The sequence below is a fragment of the Pterocles gutturalis genome, unplaced genomic scaffold, assembly GCF_000699245.1.
Source record: "Pterocles gutturalis isolate BGI_N339 unplaced genomic scaffold, ASM69924v1 scaffold9354, whole genome shotgun sequence".
In the NCBI taxonomy this organism is placed as follows: Eukaryota; Metazoa; Chordata; class Aves; order Pterocliformes; family Pteroclidae; genus Pterocles; species Pterocles gutturalis.
The window spans coordinates 67,568-84,162 of NW_010135715.1; the positions used below are offsets into that span (position 1 = coordinate 67,568).

At 36.6% G+C, this 16,595-nt stretch overlaps 1 protein-coding gene across 1 annotated transcript in view; it reads left to right on the forward strand.

Moving 5' to 3' along the window:
* The window catches only part of TBCD (tubulin folding cofactor D), a 115,030-nt gene that overhangs the window by 67,400 nt on the left and 31,035 nt on the right, over positions 1–16,595 (forward strand). Inside the window, exons 17-22 of the mRNA XM_010082008.1 lie at positions 2,325–2,410; positions 6,307–6,387; positions 7,153–7,226; positions 8,154–8,271; positions 9,769–9,829; positions 11,046–11,068. Coding sequence (XP_010080310.1) covers positions 2,325–2,410; positions 6,307–6,387; positions 7,153–7,226; positions 8,154–8,271; positions 9,769–9,829; positions 11,046–11,068 — 443 coding nt within the window. The remainder of the gene's footprint in view (positions 1–2,324; positions 2,411–6,306; positions 6,388–7,152; positions 7,227–8,153; positions 8,272–9,768; positions 9,830–11,045; positions 11,069–16,595) is intronic.

The window sequence follows — 16,595 nt, forward strand, 5'->3', positions numbered from 1 at the left end:
TCCACTTCACGAGGTACTGAATGAAGTAAACACCTTACTGTGACTTCAGTTCCAGGTGACACAGGGCTCCTGGGTGCTGCAGGTTTAGAAATGCTTCCATGTAGCGAAAGTCTTATGGAATTTTTTATTTCTTAATCAGAGAGGTACAGTCTAAGTTAGTTTACAACCAAAAAGTTTGCTTATTGATTCTGCTTTGATGCAAGATTGAAACTTGCCGGTGTTGGTAGAACACACAACAATTTTAGCTTATATGTCAGCATGTTAAGGAGGAATTTGCAGTGAAACAGTAAGTTTTCATAGCATGAAGAATGCTAGCAGGCTCCAGATGGTTCCTGTAGAAGTTCAGAAGTTTTACTTACTGAACTATTCCTTACTGCCTAGGAAAATGGTTACTTAATCAGCGGATACACCCTCTGTAGTTCTTTACCTGGATGTAATGTGTTGAAAGAGGCACCCTGTCTCTGAATTGGAAGGAGCTAAAACATATTCTCAATCTGAAGTAACCATGCTGTGGTACTAAATAGGTGGAGAAAGAAGTTGACCTCGCTTTACTTCCTGGTTCCTGCCTCCTTCACCTTTGCAATTCAGCATGTCCTGAATCTGAGAGCTTGCTTTATGGCCTCAGAAGAAGCTGTTGTAACTTACACTTCATGGAAATTAAAAGTTCGATAAATTTAAAGAAATTTTTTTTAAGCATAAATAATGAGAAATGCAAGTATTTCTAATAGACAGACTTTTATATTGGAGAAGTAATTTTTAAGTGTTTTGACAGAATAAAACCTGTTAGTTTTCCCTCTGAAGTCTGTCTCTCCTGTCGGCCATGACCTCTGTACTCTTGAACTTGGTTTCAGGAATTCGGTGTCTCACTGACATGCACTGCGGCACCGTGACCTTCAGTGAGGTGGCATCAAATTGGCACATTTACTGCCAAGAAATAGCAAGCTCCAACTAAGAGCTAGAGTTGAAGTTTTTTAGCTCTGATTTTCCTTATGTACAGTATACATTCTTATATATTTAATTGTATGGGGTCTTGTTTGGCTGTAAATCATACTGAGGTATTTCTTATGTGTGTGCTTTTCTCCCTGATCAGTGTTTCATTAGGCTTCTGAAGAGTACATTCATGTCACCATGATTAAGGCTTGCAGGTAGTCTCTTGGATAAGCCATGAATGTTCTGTCTATCCAGTGGGTTCAGTCGGATTCCAGGCCTTGTGTTTTTTGGATTGTTGGCATTATGCTTCCCAGAATAAGACCTCCACAGCAGCTGACAGCTTCCCACAGCTTGCAATATATACTTCTTCAATTATTCAGGCTTAGATGTAGAGATATATTCTGCTGGTTTTGCATGGCTGTATGCTAATGTGGAGGGGATGAGTGAGCTGTAAACAAACAGAACTGTATCATATCCAGAACCTGTACTTCCACATAGCCTTATTACTTAAATATCATATGATTGTCCCTTTTGTAAGTGAGCATAGTGTCTTTCAGTTGGCTGTTTTCCATTTGTACTTAATTATGGCTTGTGGAGGCTCCTCCGTTCCAAAACACAGCCTTGCTGCGTAATAATATATTAAATCGGACACAGCCAATCAAAATTATGAATATCTGAATTGTATTGCTTATATAAAAAGGCAAATTTTTTAGGTGGCAATTGCATAGTTAGATGATTTATCTTCTAAAAACAGGATTTTTTTGAGCAGTGATGTCAAAAGTGTGATACTTCTGTAGGATTCAATGTTTCAGGCTTTGCTGGGAACCGGTGCTCTTCTTAAAAACAAGCTAACCCCAATTTCTTAGTTAATAAATAAATCGTAAAGCATATGTGTAAGTAGAAACAAGTAGAAGTAATTGAACTCCCATGTGTTCTACATGTGATGCATTTCTTGGTGCCTAGATCTCTAAATTTATACTTCATAAAACTCACAGCAGATACTTGTTCCTTCACATAAACTGAAGGATGTTTACATTTATCTAAGCCTTCTTTTAGAGAAATTATTTTTTGTGTGCGTTCACCAGATATATATTTGGATATGGTTTGCAGGTGTTAAGATAGCTATTGCATAGTTTATTACCTGCTGCTGTTTATGGCTGTTTGTCATTGACTCAGAAGTGAAGCTGGGTATTTTGCTGTTTATATATCCAATATCCTTTATATCTTTAGTACACGTGATTTTACTATAAATTAGAAATTAAATTGTATTTTTTTTCAGTGCTTGGAGAGTAGTAGGAAATTTGTCTTCAATAATGTTGCCTATTTGGAAGGTATTTTACATTTTAAAATAATATTTTCTTATTTTTTTCCCCTCTTTCCTATAATGTCTGTAGGGCACTTTTCCACATGGCATAGACATTCTCACTGCAGCTGATTATTTTGCTGTTGGTAACAGAGTTAACTGTTATCTGAGTATAAGGTGAGTTTCCAAGCATTAGTTTTCCTAAACATGAGGGATCTCTTTCACATAATGTCTGCATGTTTTACCTTCCTGAACATTGTGGTTTTTTACTGTTGGTTCTGAATAAATCAAATTTTGATTTGTCTTATTTCTGTATCAAACTGCTTATTATCCGTAAGACATGGTGCAAATGTGACCATGATCTCATTGTCTATGTGGAGGAAACAGCCAAGAGGCAATATTGCCAGGTGGCACAAAACTGGTCAACAAAAGGGCAGCCAAGAGGCAAAATTTCCAGGTGGCACAAAACTGGTCAACAAAAGGTGGTCAACATTAGAGAACACTAGGGGATTTTGAAGAGTTGTAGTAAAAGGAGACGCTGTTATGAAGGCATATAGACTCTGATGTGGGTAAAAAAATAAACTCATACCCATCTGAAGAAATACTTTGCACAAGTTGTTGAATTTGTGGTCTGTGCATAGACCTTTAACTGGAGTGCTTATATTTTTCATAGGTAGCTCAGTGAAAATCTAACATCAGTATGCAGCAGTGTGTGAAAAAACAGAGTGGTCACTGCAGGATGGGGTCAGCAAAGAATGTAATGGGAAATACCGAAGCTGGTGTGGTGCTGTTATAAATCAGTGGCTTGTCCTGGAATACTGGGTTCTGTTCTGGCAAGCTGTCCGAAAAAACAATAAGGCTGAAGTCAGGGGAATTCAGAGGCAAGCTGGGTGCACGGGATGACTAAAATGAACATAAGATTGCACTTCCTCATAAGAAGATGAGGAAGACTGAGGGCTGGGTTATAGCTTGAGTTGTCTAAGGCAGTCTAGCCTAGGTGTCTAGCCTCTCTCCGTAGCCAACGCAGAGAGACCTGCACCTACAGAAGGTGATTCAGACCATTTTAAGATAAGTCAGATAAATTGCCCCATGGAGTTGCATGGTGCTCAGAAGCCAACAGGTTAGAAAGGCTTGAAGAGATTATATTCTGGGGGAACAGAAATAGCAAACAGGTATATGATGGTTTGTGCTCCATTGATGGCTTTGTGACTTCCAATAAGCGGTATCTTTTTTAAAGATACTTTGCACTGGAACCCTCTATCCTCTCCTTGACTATTTTTTTTTATTAGTCTGTCCACCTCCATATTGTCCCTTTTGTTCATAATCATTTCAGTCTGTACCTGTCCTCACCTTTTACCTACTATCGTTCCTTCTGGGGTCCACACCCTCCTCCTACACTCTTCGCCAGAACTTCTCTTCCCCAGAGCTCCCGCCTACTGAGATGGGGAAATGCAGTGGCTTGGTATTCGGTGCTGTTCTAGATCCATATAGCGTCAATGTGATTTTTGAAACTCTGGCTTTTTGTACTGGTAGAAAATTTGAAATATTCAAAATTGACAAAGCAGTTTTTATTTTCTCTCTTTTATAGTTTTGACTTGGAGAGTAATTATGTTCTCCTTTTTGAGAGCTGAACAGTTAATTTTTTTCTTTTCAAATACTCATTTATTACTCCTTTCATTGTGATTTTTAGGGTTTCTGTAGGAGTATTTTCTATAACTGTTGATTTCTTTCTTCCACTTTTGTGCCTTTCTTTAAATTGCGCAACAGAAAGAATAAATTTGTAAATTCTTTATAATTAATCTTCTGCCATTAGTAACATGATTCCTTGAAGCCATGTTCAGTGTTATTAATCAAACTCTTCTTTGTAAAGTATTTGTCATCTCATTCGTTATATTACTTTTAAAAATATTCACCACTTTGCTCTTCGAGCAGGATGTAATTATTTGGGTCAATACTTAATTATTTCCTTATTTTTGTCTGAGTAACATCAAAGGAAAAGTTCATAAGCATATATTTGGCTGCACAGAAAACATGTATCATTATGATCTGGTAGGAAGAATGGACCTTTCTGATCAGTATGCCTTAAGGTGGTGTAATTGTTTGTGCAGCTAGGAAAAGCTGCTTGAGGTTCATATTCCTGATCTGGAATCTTTAGCTGTCCGTCCCCCACACAGATAAGACGGTCCCGGGACACTTTGTATGCCAGCATAGTGCTGCTATGTGAAAGGAAGCTGTGCAGGTGTGAAGGTTGGTACCGCTGGATTCCTTTGAGCAATAAAAGCTCAAAAAATGTATGTCAGTTTTTACAGTTGAATTTGGTTTTGGCTAATAAATGATGCTGTATTCTTGGAGAGAGGCAGTATCATATGTATTTTTATATATGATATACATGTATGTGTGTAGAAATAGTTGCTTATATCCTTTCAAATCTAAATATCTTTATGCAAGTTGTTCACGCTTGGGTGCCCTTTTGAAACTTTTAGCTGGACGTTTGGAGGATTTAGCTCAAATATCATAATCTGTTTCTGAGGATGGATGGTAGAGGAAACCCATTTTTGTATGAACTGGGAGTAAAGACAGTGTGTGATTCCAGGAGCTCTGGACTTGATAAAAAACAGAGTTAAGGAGGAAGCTTCTTAATCTAAGTAGGGAGAGATCAGAAAATCTTACCAGCAACATTATCAGGAAGGCTAAACTTGTGTGCAAGTCTACTTACATTAAATATAAGTACAGTAGGGCACAAAAGATGAGGATTGTAGTTAAATATAGTTATAAACTAAAATGGAAAGTGGAATTGGGCTACAGACATGGCCCAAATGATCAACTTTGAGCTGGGCAAGGAAGTCCAGATTAAAATGGTTGGAAAGAATGGTGAGTGCTAAAACCAGGATCCAAAAATCAACTAGGAAGAAGAGAACTCAAATGTGGTGGGGGAAGTGTGTCTGTTATTGTATGTTCTTCGAGAACCAGGAAAGGAACCAAACAGTAATGAATTTTCTAATTTCTCTGCTGGCATCAACAACCAGTTAAACCAACTGTTTAATCCTCCTCTAGGGCTCGTAGCAGTAGTAGGTAGTACTTCTGTATTGGCTCAAGTGACTGAGGTCTGTGCTGTGGATTTAAGGATTCCTACACTTCTGATGAATTGCATAGATATCAGTATGGTAACATGCAACAGTATTTGGGTTTTGTCTTTGTTTTGCTTCTAATTACATGCACATAAATTAATGGAATGCATTATGGTTGCAATGTTAATCACTCAAAAGATATGAAAAGGTGAAATTAAGGTAATCTGTGTGTCCTTAATTTTGTCTCTTTGTGCATGCCGTTTTGACACAAACACATTCTACTGTTTAGCTTTCCAAGATTATTTAAGGTACATCAGATGTACTGAAAAAGCATTTCACTTAGCTTTTGTTGACCTTAGCTTTCAATAGTTGATGCTTTTGAAGATTGGGAAGCAAGTGTGGCTGTAAATTTGGGCAATTACACAGGCTACCTAAGTAGTTAATTCTGGTGTTCCCCTACATCTCAGGTCTTGACTTTGCAGCTTTAATATTTTTATGTCAGAATTGACTTTTTGCATATGTTTGATTTTTTAAAAAGGGCAAATTGAGAACCAATATTCGGTTTTGGACCATTGTGTATATGAAGGTGAAGCACATTTCTATAACGTAATTTTATTGTGTACTGTGGATTACATCATTAATGCATTTCTCCAATTGTAAATGGTTATAGAAGTTAATATACAGAAATACATTTTCTAGAATGTAACAATGGGAATTGAATGTTCATTTTTGCTTTTTGTTGCTGTCAAACTTTTTGTATGTGTAGTAGTTTTTATAGAGAATCTAAAAGAGTTCTACAAAAGTGATTTAAATTTTTTTCAATAATTGTAACATATTTCCTATTGTATTATTTAATTCAGCTGCATCTCATTTAGGAGAAGGCATGTTTAAGTAATATTTTTTGTTTCTTTAAACCTAGAGGATTTAAATCTTTGGAGTAGCTTGTTTTAAAATGCATACAAATATTGATTCTGAACTTTCTCTATATGACTATTTCTTTTTCAGTGTGTATATTGCTGGCTTTCCTGAGTATACACAGCCGATGATTGATCATTTAATTAACACGAAGATTATGCACTGGGATAGGTAAGTTCATAAAGTCTAATTATTGATATCCAGGAACTGACGATTCTGCGTATCATACTTTCCCGTATCATTTTTATAGATTTTACTTATACTAGAGTTTGCAATAGCATTTGTCTGAAGAAAACTGGACAAGTAATAGCTGATGTCGTCTATACCTCCCTAGCATGTTGTCACTTAAAACATGTTTATAAATTTTGTCTTTTTGCCATGACCTCAATCTGTTAATAGATTAATAAAACACATTTATATGGTATATATAGTGTATGTGAGGGGTAAACACTATCACCATACAATTATCATAATTAAAGTAGATTTCATGCATAGAGATGGTGCTTAGTCATATTCAGTGTTCATGAAGATTAAAATGTGTACATATAACACAAATGAGATTATATCAGCACTGATACTAGTTTGCATCATGAGAAATAATAATAGTTTACTGTAGTGTCCCTGCCAATGCACAGAGAGAGCCCTCAGGTTCTGCCATCCCCACTTACATTTTTCTTTGTCTCTTTCAGCAATAAGGTCTATTCATATAGCTCAAAGGTAGCTGCAGGCTGTCTGTTTGGTCCACTGTTTTGTTTTGTTGGCTTTTTTTGAGGGGGGAAGCACAGGATGGACAGAGAATACTGGAGTTTTTAATATTGCTGGGGTCTTTATTTTGGCCGGGGACAGGAGTCCCTTCCTGACATTATGTTTTTAATACAGTGGTTCTACTAAGTTGCTAACCAATAAAAATCCAAAAATGCTTTTTTACATTTTCAGTGCTATTCGAGAACTTTCAACCAAAGCGCTGCATAACCTTACTCCACGGGCACCTGAATACATGGCAAATGTGGGTAGGTAACAAATAAGTCTGCATAGTGTGCCAGATCAGACGTTCTAGCTTGTGTAGCAAAAAAGATATTGAGAAGACTTAAACATGCACCACAACTTAATAAAAATGAAGATTTCTCCTGCAATTTAACACAGTGTAGTGACACTAATAGCTTTAACAGTTTTCAGATTTTATGCAAAAATTATAAAATACTGCCAGATCTTGTTCTGTCTGGGGCCTGGACTTCAGTTATCCAGCTACACCGGACCCTACCAGTTCCAAGATGAATAAATGGGTGTAGTTCTGTTGCAAAGATTCAGACGGCTAGCTCTCAAATTCCTCACTTTTGTTTTGTTGATATAGCTTTGATGTCGTAAAGGGTGGGGGGATCTGTTTTGTCTTGTCCAGTCTGACATCTTCAGAAGAATTCCTTTTTGACTGTAGTGTGTGTAATCAAATATTTCTTAGCGTGAATTCAGGATCCTTTGCTCAGCCCACTCAAGATTCTGAGGATGTTCTGACTGCTTTTCAGTATGGCTGAAAGACAGCAGCTGATACCCAGGGGAATATGTAGTTACAGATCTTACCTGGGCTCCCTGTAGTGGACTAGGAAGGCGGTAGTTTACATGGAAGTAAAACACCATGGAAGTACAAGCCTCATTTCCCTTACCACTCAGCCAGCCCCATGCCTAATAGCAAACTTGTTATTTTATTTACTCCAAGCAGGGAGCTAGCTGTGAGCACAAAATTTCCTGGTGCGGTTTAGTATGCTTTGTCAGATTTTACCTATATTTTTAAAACTTGGTTTTCACATAATGGCTACGATATGTTGGCCTGGCTTTCCAGAAATGCTTTTCCTATGTTATTCCTAGGCAGACAAGTTTACATTTAGAACTGTGATCTGTTGCTATGCTTTGTTAAAAAAATATATATATTTAATGTCTTTCAGTTTTGCCAAGACTTCTACCTTTATCTGTGGGCACAGATCTGCACACACGCCATGGGGCAATTCTTGCCTGTGCTGAGATCACCCATGCACTGTGTAAACTAGCAGAAGAGAATAATAGGTATAAATGCAAGATTATCTCGACTATAAACTGTCCTTTCATCTCTGGTCTATTGAAAGCTTCCCGAGTATAATTATGGAAATCTCCGTCTTACTGAACTTCTTTTCCATTGAATTTTTATTTGTTTTGATCAGTCATGCCAATCCTTCACATTTTATTCAGTGATGTAGTAAACTTAAGTCTAAATTCATCAGAGATCACTTGCTGCCTTACTTGGAGAGTTCAAAGGTATAATTTAAATATAGATTAAACCCTCTTTCCCCGTAAGTATGCTGTCTTCCTGGTGAGGGGACAGTCTTTTGTCTTCAGTGTTAGATAAATAGCTCCCCGAGCAGCTTGTTGAGTTGGACCGATGTAATAGTTGCTGCAGAACGCTGGTCCAGATATGTGTATATATGTTGGGTGTATGTGTGTGTACACACACGTATTACATACCAGTGATGTAGCCAGAATAACTGACAAAATTATTTGGAGATATCTTTGCTTTAGTGTTGTCATTAAATAAATCAGTCATTTACCTGTTCTTTGTTTCACTAGAATCACTTGTGGAAAATGGTTGAAAATCTTTACTGCAAAACTAGAATTTGGAAGTTGCGTCAGCCGTAGAATTTTATACTAGTGTGACTTAAATGGGGATGAGCAGCTGTTTAAGGTCAAGGCAGTGGAAAATAAGACTCTGGAGTGCAAACTTCACTGAAATTACAGTTCTGCAGGAGTCATAAATATACGTACACTGAAGAAATATGTTTTAAAAACCAGACTTTCTGAGTCATTTTAGTTCTAAAAGTTGGATAATTACTCTGATTAACCTTTTTTATTTTACTTCTGAGAACATTCTGATGCAGTCATACAAAGATATTTAAAGTTGTGACATCTAACAAATTGAATGCTGTCACTGTTTGTACAAGCTAAATATGCTGAGATGAATTCGAATAATAGATATCAAAAGTGTGCACTCATTTTTATGGCTTTAATTATTGACAAATAGGAATTTTATGTGCCAGCAGTTTCTGTCAAAGAATTTGTATTATCTTAAGAGTTTCTGTTTCAAATAAGTTGAAAAGTTAGAGAAAAAGATGCAGAGCATTTTTACTCGCGGAAAATACTTGAAATTGATGGAAAAATTGCTGAAGTGTTGGTTGGAGTCCAAAAATACAACTGAGCTGAGAAGGGTTATTGGTGTATTACAGATTATAATGTTATTGATAGGTGACACTAATTTTTTATAGTCCTTTAAGAATGAGTTTACTGCATGATAAGGCAAGACCTTGTTATTATGTTTATGTTTACTGAACTGTTTAAGTATTGCATATTTCTGTTAAGCATAATTTGGGATTATGTTTACTGAACTGTTTAAATATTGCATATTTCTGTTAAGCATAATTTGGAAATCAAGTGATTGTTTTTCTGTGTGAAAGTACAATGAAGTCATGGAAGAAAAATTATTTATAGCTTGATTAGGACACCAATCTTAAAGATTTTTGTATCCCTTTGCAGATCTATAAAATATTATATCAATGAAAAGTCGTTGGAGGGACTTAAGCAAATCCATCAAGAGGTTTGTAGCAAGTATAAATCTATCTTTTAAGCTGGTATGTTGTATTATTTTTAAACAAACTTTTACAATTAAGACAGCTGTTCTCCACCCTCCACTTCCCTTTGCCAAAAGTAAACAGTCTCACAAATACCAATTTGGACGCTCCAGACTGTCTGATTGCTGGATGTCCTTGACCACGTGTCTTACTCCAGGATGATTTTTGCATTTGGTCCCTTTCTGTTCTGCCAGCTTCTTAGCTAAGCCACTTTCTCTGATGCTGTCAGTTACACTTGAAATACTGCATGGGGTTTTGCTTTCTTTTTCTTTCCCCTTGTGTTTCTTCTCCCTTCCTGTACAGACTGGTTGGCCTTCCAGGTAGATGTGTGGCTGTTGCTTGAACGTGACCGTGCTCAAGAGAGGTCTCCTATCCAGTCCATTTTCTGTCCTTTCTATGACTTTTTTTTTTTTTTTAACCTTAGTGAGGTTTCATTGCTAAATCCTAGCATCCCCAACTTACCTGTTTATAGACCTTAGAAGTCATGTTCTGTATTTCAACTGGTGCATTGTCTTTATCTCTGCTTATAACAAATGAAGTCTTGTCCTGCTTACAGCAATTTAAAATGCTTCTACGGAGATAATTTTACCTAACTTGCTATGATACTTTACAGTTTCTGCTGTTGTCTGTTCTTATAATTAATCTGCAAAGTTGGTGTAAACTCTTTCTTTTTAGAAGTGTTTCTTTTTTGTTTTTACTACCTAGAAATTTGATAGTCTGATTTTTGAAGATGGCCTGCTGTGGTGCTAACAATGAGATGATATTTTTCAGTCACATTTGAACTTTTGTTTAAGTTTTTTCTGTTTAATCTGTAGCTAACAAAGTTACCAGTTTTCAGACAATGCAGTATATCATCATTTTGAAAGGAGCAACTGTGGAAAGCAAATGTGTTAAAATAAGTCAAAATAGCTGCCAGGGTGTGTGCAGGAGCAGCTAGGATTTGGGATTAGAAAAATTAGTGCTTTATGAATGTGTTAAATTGATTTTCTTTGAATGTAAAATTCAAATGGCCATAGAGGGTTTTTTAAAAAATATTTTTCCTTTGGATTATTTAAAAAATAAAATTCAAAGTGTTGCATGGTTCGTAGTATATAGACATTGCATGCGCAGAGGAAAAATTAAAACACTTGTATCAAAAAAACTCTGCTAATATTATTGTTTGTTGCTTCCCTCCCACCCCAGCTTTGCAGTCGTCAATTATACAGGTAAGAAAATGGATGAAAAAAAATTATTTTTCCTATTGTAAAGTATAAATTAGAAGTAACGAATGCAGTAGGATCCTAGGGAGGTTTTGTTTTGTACAAGGTAGTTACACCTACCATAGACTGTCAGTCTGGCACAGTTCATCAGAATGCAAGTGCATGCATTCTTTTGGCTTTGTCTACCTATTACAGAGGCTGATGTCGCTTTATAATGGTTGTGGTATTTAGCCAATGCGACTCACAGGCATGTTAGATTAATGGGAAAGTGGTAAGTACTGGTCTCAAGACCGTGATAGAGACAGTTAAAGAAAGGAAAGAATGTGGAACAGAATATGCTCACTAATCCATGGCTGCAGCAGTGTGTAATGGATTTCTTTCCCATTATTCACCTGTACTGTGGTACTTGGATGGTTCAAATAGGGCTATAGAAATGACCTTTAACTAGTCCAAATTTTTTTTTAAGAAGCTTCTATCTAAATTCTAGAATTAGTTTCTTCATCCTGTGTAATGAGTAGGCCAGGAGTATTACAGAAGGTTCAATACAATTTTTCCGCTCTTGTGCCAGAGAAAATGTAAATGAGTTTTCACCAAGTTGTTTTTCATTTCCTATTTATTGAAGCTTCCAGGAAATAAAGGGGAGTTTGCCTAAGTAACTGTTAAGTAAATGTGAATTAAAACTGGAATGTGACTTCAGGGTTTGTTCCTAAATGTAAGGAAATCAAAGCATAATTAATGACTTGTATTCCTTAACAATTGTATATGCGAATTAGGGTTTTTTCTGCTTTAAATGACAAATTCTTTGAACTTTTGGGCAGTTTAGTTCACTTCTTTGCACATGACATATCTGAAAGCACTAAAACTTAAGTAGTTCTTGGTGTAATTATTAATTATACTTTAAAATTTTTTTTGGTAATTTCTCATATCCTGAAATTATCTGAAAAAATGTTAAAATTTACTTCTTGAGGGTCGTACATACTGATGTGAATCTTCCACTCCAAAGTTAGCTTGTACTGGTGGATGGTTTTAATGCTGATACTGTACATTAGTGTCTTTGTGGGTGGCTGTCTTGGCTCCCATAAATTCTTTAATGTCAGGGTGGAGCTTGGGTGTAATTTGTTTTTGTCATAATGTGCACTTCTTGCACTTAATGGTATTTATAAGATGCCTACAGAAATGTTTTCATTCTAGATAAGACTTCTAATTCAACTCCAACCAAAACTGATTCACTGCTGTTTACTCTAATACTTAGGCTGAGACAGAGATGTCTACTATAATCCATATTTTAAAATATCGGTATGCATAAAATATATTAAAATAGGACAAGAAAAATAAACTAGGTTATAAAAACAAACCAGCAATTTGAGTATTGCTGGGCAAGCATTTAATGAAACAAGCCAAACTTGTTCCATGATGAGTAATTATTGCACGTAATATTCCAAAGATTTCCATTTGAGAAATTGCTACCGGGAATTTTCGGTGTAACAACACCTTGTAGGAATGTTGAAAACCTGTGCGTTTTATTTTTGTTTCTAGTTTTTAAACTACTGTAACAAAAAGCATGAGGCCACATGTCTCAACTGTTTATTAGATATTTTGCTTTCACTTCTGTCAACAAAATAGCTGTCTTTCTGGGGACCAAATGGCTTTTAATGCGTTGATCAAGCTGTTTTCAGAAAATGTGTTGCCCTGTGAGAAAGGGAAAAGGAAGTCAAGTGTAAGAATGCTGTGTTTTGGTGGGTTTTTTTAAAGTTGTAATTTATTAATTTTAAGCTGGAAAATGGATTGCGAGTTTCCTCATTGTCTGATGCTTAGGATTCCATTAAAGCCATAAGTACCTCAAATCAGAAAATATCAAGCCAAGGTGCTGTAAAGGAGACCTTCATTTAACTAACCATCTTACTTTGTTTAGCAGCTCTTGTAATGTCTTCAACCTGATTTTGAATGATGGCCATGTATTATCCTTCAGTCCAAGTTTTGAGTTATAGTGCAGTCTCTCTATTTTAAGTATACTTGGTGCAATCTATATTTTTGTGCCAATCGTAGAAAATCTTGTCCTCTGTTGTATTAACTTTTTTTAATGCAACTTATCTTTCTGTTGTCCTGTATAAGCCCTTTTCTGGGTTTACCATAGTACGCTGAAAAAGGAGAATGCAAGTCCAGACACATCAGTATGTACTTCCTTCCCTTAGTCTTGATTCTGACACATTTGATGCACTAGTTTGTCTTGAGGAGCTGGTTGCTTTAAGTATTTGCATGCGCACATCCAGTTGCGTATTGCGCAGTGAGCCTGATTTTCTGTCTTAAATGGACACTGGTTATAGCAAGTCATATGCAGACCATGCTGCTTAAACAGAATATTTGTCCTGTTTTGTGCTATACAGGTTATAGTGTTACAAAAATTGAGCTATATTTTATTTGCTTTAAACATTAATATATAAAAACCTAAGACAAAAACCTGTGGCATCTGTTGCTTTAAGCTGTCTTACTTGGGATAGGAAGTCAGTCTGCCAGTTCAGACATGGTCAGCGTGATTTATATTGTGCTTCCACTGAACCAGCGTAGTTAGTATCTTTTTATTTTTTTTTTGTAGCAGATATATTTCTGTAGTGCATCTAAGACCTTGTACTAGCTTCAATCTGAAAATTCCTCAAGAAAAATGTATTTTTAATAGTGGTTCTGTTAAGAATCTTTAAAAATGCGTCATCTGATATAAGGTTCTTGACAGAATATTCAGCTGAATAGGTGTTCAGAATCTGTCCTTTCTTGTAGCCAGCTCTGAGTCTGATAACCTAGGTCTTAATACACAGGGTTGGGTAACAAGATAACGTAGGGACGGATGTGGAAGTGCTCAATAGATAGATAGATATGCTGGGCCTCTTCCAGGCTGTTGCACTGCATTCAGTGTTTCAGCTGGTGTTCTATTTACTGGGCCTCCAGGGTTCCCATCAGAGCTGGATGTGACAGGGTGCACAGCGTTTGTTAGCGACTCCCACACCGGATGATTCAGGGAGTGCAATGTGCTGCATGCCGAGTTTTGCTCTGATCTCATTCTGGTAACACATGAAGAGACTGGCTGTGTGTATTACACGGTCAGCTATGTGAGACGAGCAATTTTATGTTTTTAGAATAGTAGCCAGTGTAAGTTGGGCCGTCATCTTCAAATTAAGCTTTCCAAAAGAGTAATGTAGCCTGTAGGTGTTGACAGGTGCTAGGCAGAAGAGAAACTCATCTCATTTCAAAGACCTTTAAGGTTGCAACTAATCTTGATAGTTTCAGGGCAAATGTGTTTCTTGGCAGTCGTTTGCATACAAGCGTTTTTTAGCCGTATTAACTTAATCAGCAAATAATTCCAGCCTTGCAACAGCACTCATCTTAACAATTCTTGTAAGTTTAAATTATTTTTTTGCACCCAGTGGCGTGACGGTTCTAGGAGATTGTGCTGTACTGAAGAGTTACAAGGTGAAATTCTTCTGCTACTGACTGGGAAAGACTGAAGTCACTGAGAAAACTCTTACTTCCATAGAGCCAGGATTTCACCTGTAGTCTTCTGGTGTTAGAATACAATATGATACAAAATGTATATGGTCAGCACAGGAGGTTACAGTAACTTAGAAGTAGGTGTTTGTCACCTGAGTATAGTTTATTCTCTGCGTCTCCAAGGGATGATCATAAGAGCTTTGTTAAATACACCGGATTTTCGTCTGTGCTCAGAGGTACCACTTTCCTCCTCTCTGTGTACCTTGTGTTAAAGCCATTTTGTGCTTCCAAAGCCCAGTAAGTGTACAGCTTGAACCTTTTAAGAGACCTCAGTTCTATTTGGGACAAAGAGTTCCCATGGAAAATGGTTGGTTACTATTCATATGGGGATGAACATATTTATTCAGCAGGTGTTCTTAGCTTCCTGGAAATTGAGTATTTGCAACTGAACCTCTTCAGCTATTCCAGTAGTTTGAACTTCAGATTCAGATTTTTATGAAAATGTAGATGCTATTCAATTCTAAATACCTTCAGTTACTGTTATTTTATAATCATAAAGATGAATTCTGAACTTCTCACAAAAAGCAGGTTTTAAATAATTTTTTAAAATCCACAAAAGTACCTTGCACTTCTGTAGGCACTGAAAACAGCACTGCCATTGGTACTGATTCAAGCCTACAGAAGTTTAAAATAGATACCAACATTCGCAGGTCAGTAATCTTAGTTCATCGATTCTACAAGGGATTATACATTTTGATTATATTTTCCACAAATAGTGACTCATCCTAAGATGTTTCTAGGAGAGGAGCGTTGCTGTGGAACTGCACATAGGAAGGAGCTCATGGAACCTGGGCACTGCATCAGTCAATTTACAAATTGAATTAATAATTAAACCTTGAAACAGGTACATCTAATAGTGTGATGCAACTTGTGGATGTGTCTTTGGAAGAAAAAAGAGAGAATACTGACTGTACAGCAAAATTCATAATCTCTGAATTAGGTAGATGCGTATCTTTTTAATTTAGTGAAATACTGTAGAGCGAGATAAAGTTAATAGGAAGATGCACATCACATTTGACAAACTAAACACTGACTGAGGAAAGATCTAGGATTATGATAGAATTCTCCGTTCTTAAAATTGAAATGTATATGAGGGGAAAATTTTAGATATATTGATGCACGTACTCTGATGTCTAGGCAAGAAATAACTTGAAAAATTTTGCAGAGAGAACACATGGTATCACAGTGCCTTCAAAGATAGATTTGATTATAGTTTCTGCGTTACGTGGAAATCTTACTATGCAAATTGCTGTCACCATTCTTCATTCTTGCAAAGGGACAACAATCCTCAGTGAAGCTCTAAACTCTGAAATTAAGTTGGTGTAATGCTAGCCGTCAAATGATTAACATAAGAGTAGCTTTAAGTGGCCTGACTTCCTTATTGGCAGTGTGAAGAAGTGGAGAAGAGCAGCCTTTATGACTCAGTTCTTGCTTTGTAGTTTGAACAGAAGTCCATATCTGAATCCTTGCATCAGCAGACTCTGTTGCACACCAAACAAATTTACAAGATCATTATTTTATACTCATTCGCAGTAAAGCAACAGACAAAAGGCAGGGAATGGGTGAGGACAAAATGAAGGGAAAAGAAACCAAGAAGAAGCAAGCCTTGCCACATCCTGCTGTTTTTGCCACTGTCTCGACTTCTTGCCATCACTTCTTTGTTGTCTAATTGAAATTTTTTAGAAGCTGGAGAGAAGACAACATGGCAGGAAAGTGGGGTACATAATACAAAGACATGATCAGCGTGAGGATGTGGATGGAATATATGCTTGCTTCCTAACCCACTGAGCTGTGGGTTATTACATTGAGCTTAATATATTGATTGTCAAAAGCAAAAGTTTACCAACTAAAGGAAGTGCTGATCTATGGAAAATGAGAATATTGTAGAGTTGGTGTCTCTGCATTACCTGAAAAACCAATGAAAATGTTGAGCAGTCAAAAACCCAGTGCATGTCAGAGGAGGCACCTACTTGTATGGAATGGAAAAACTTGT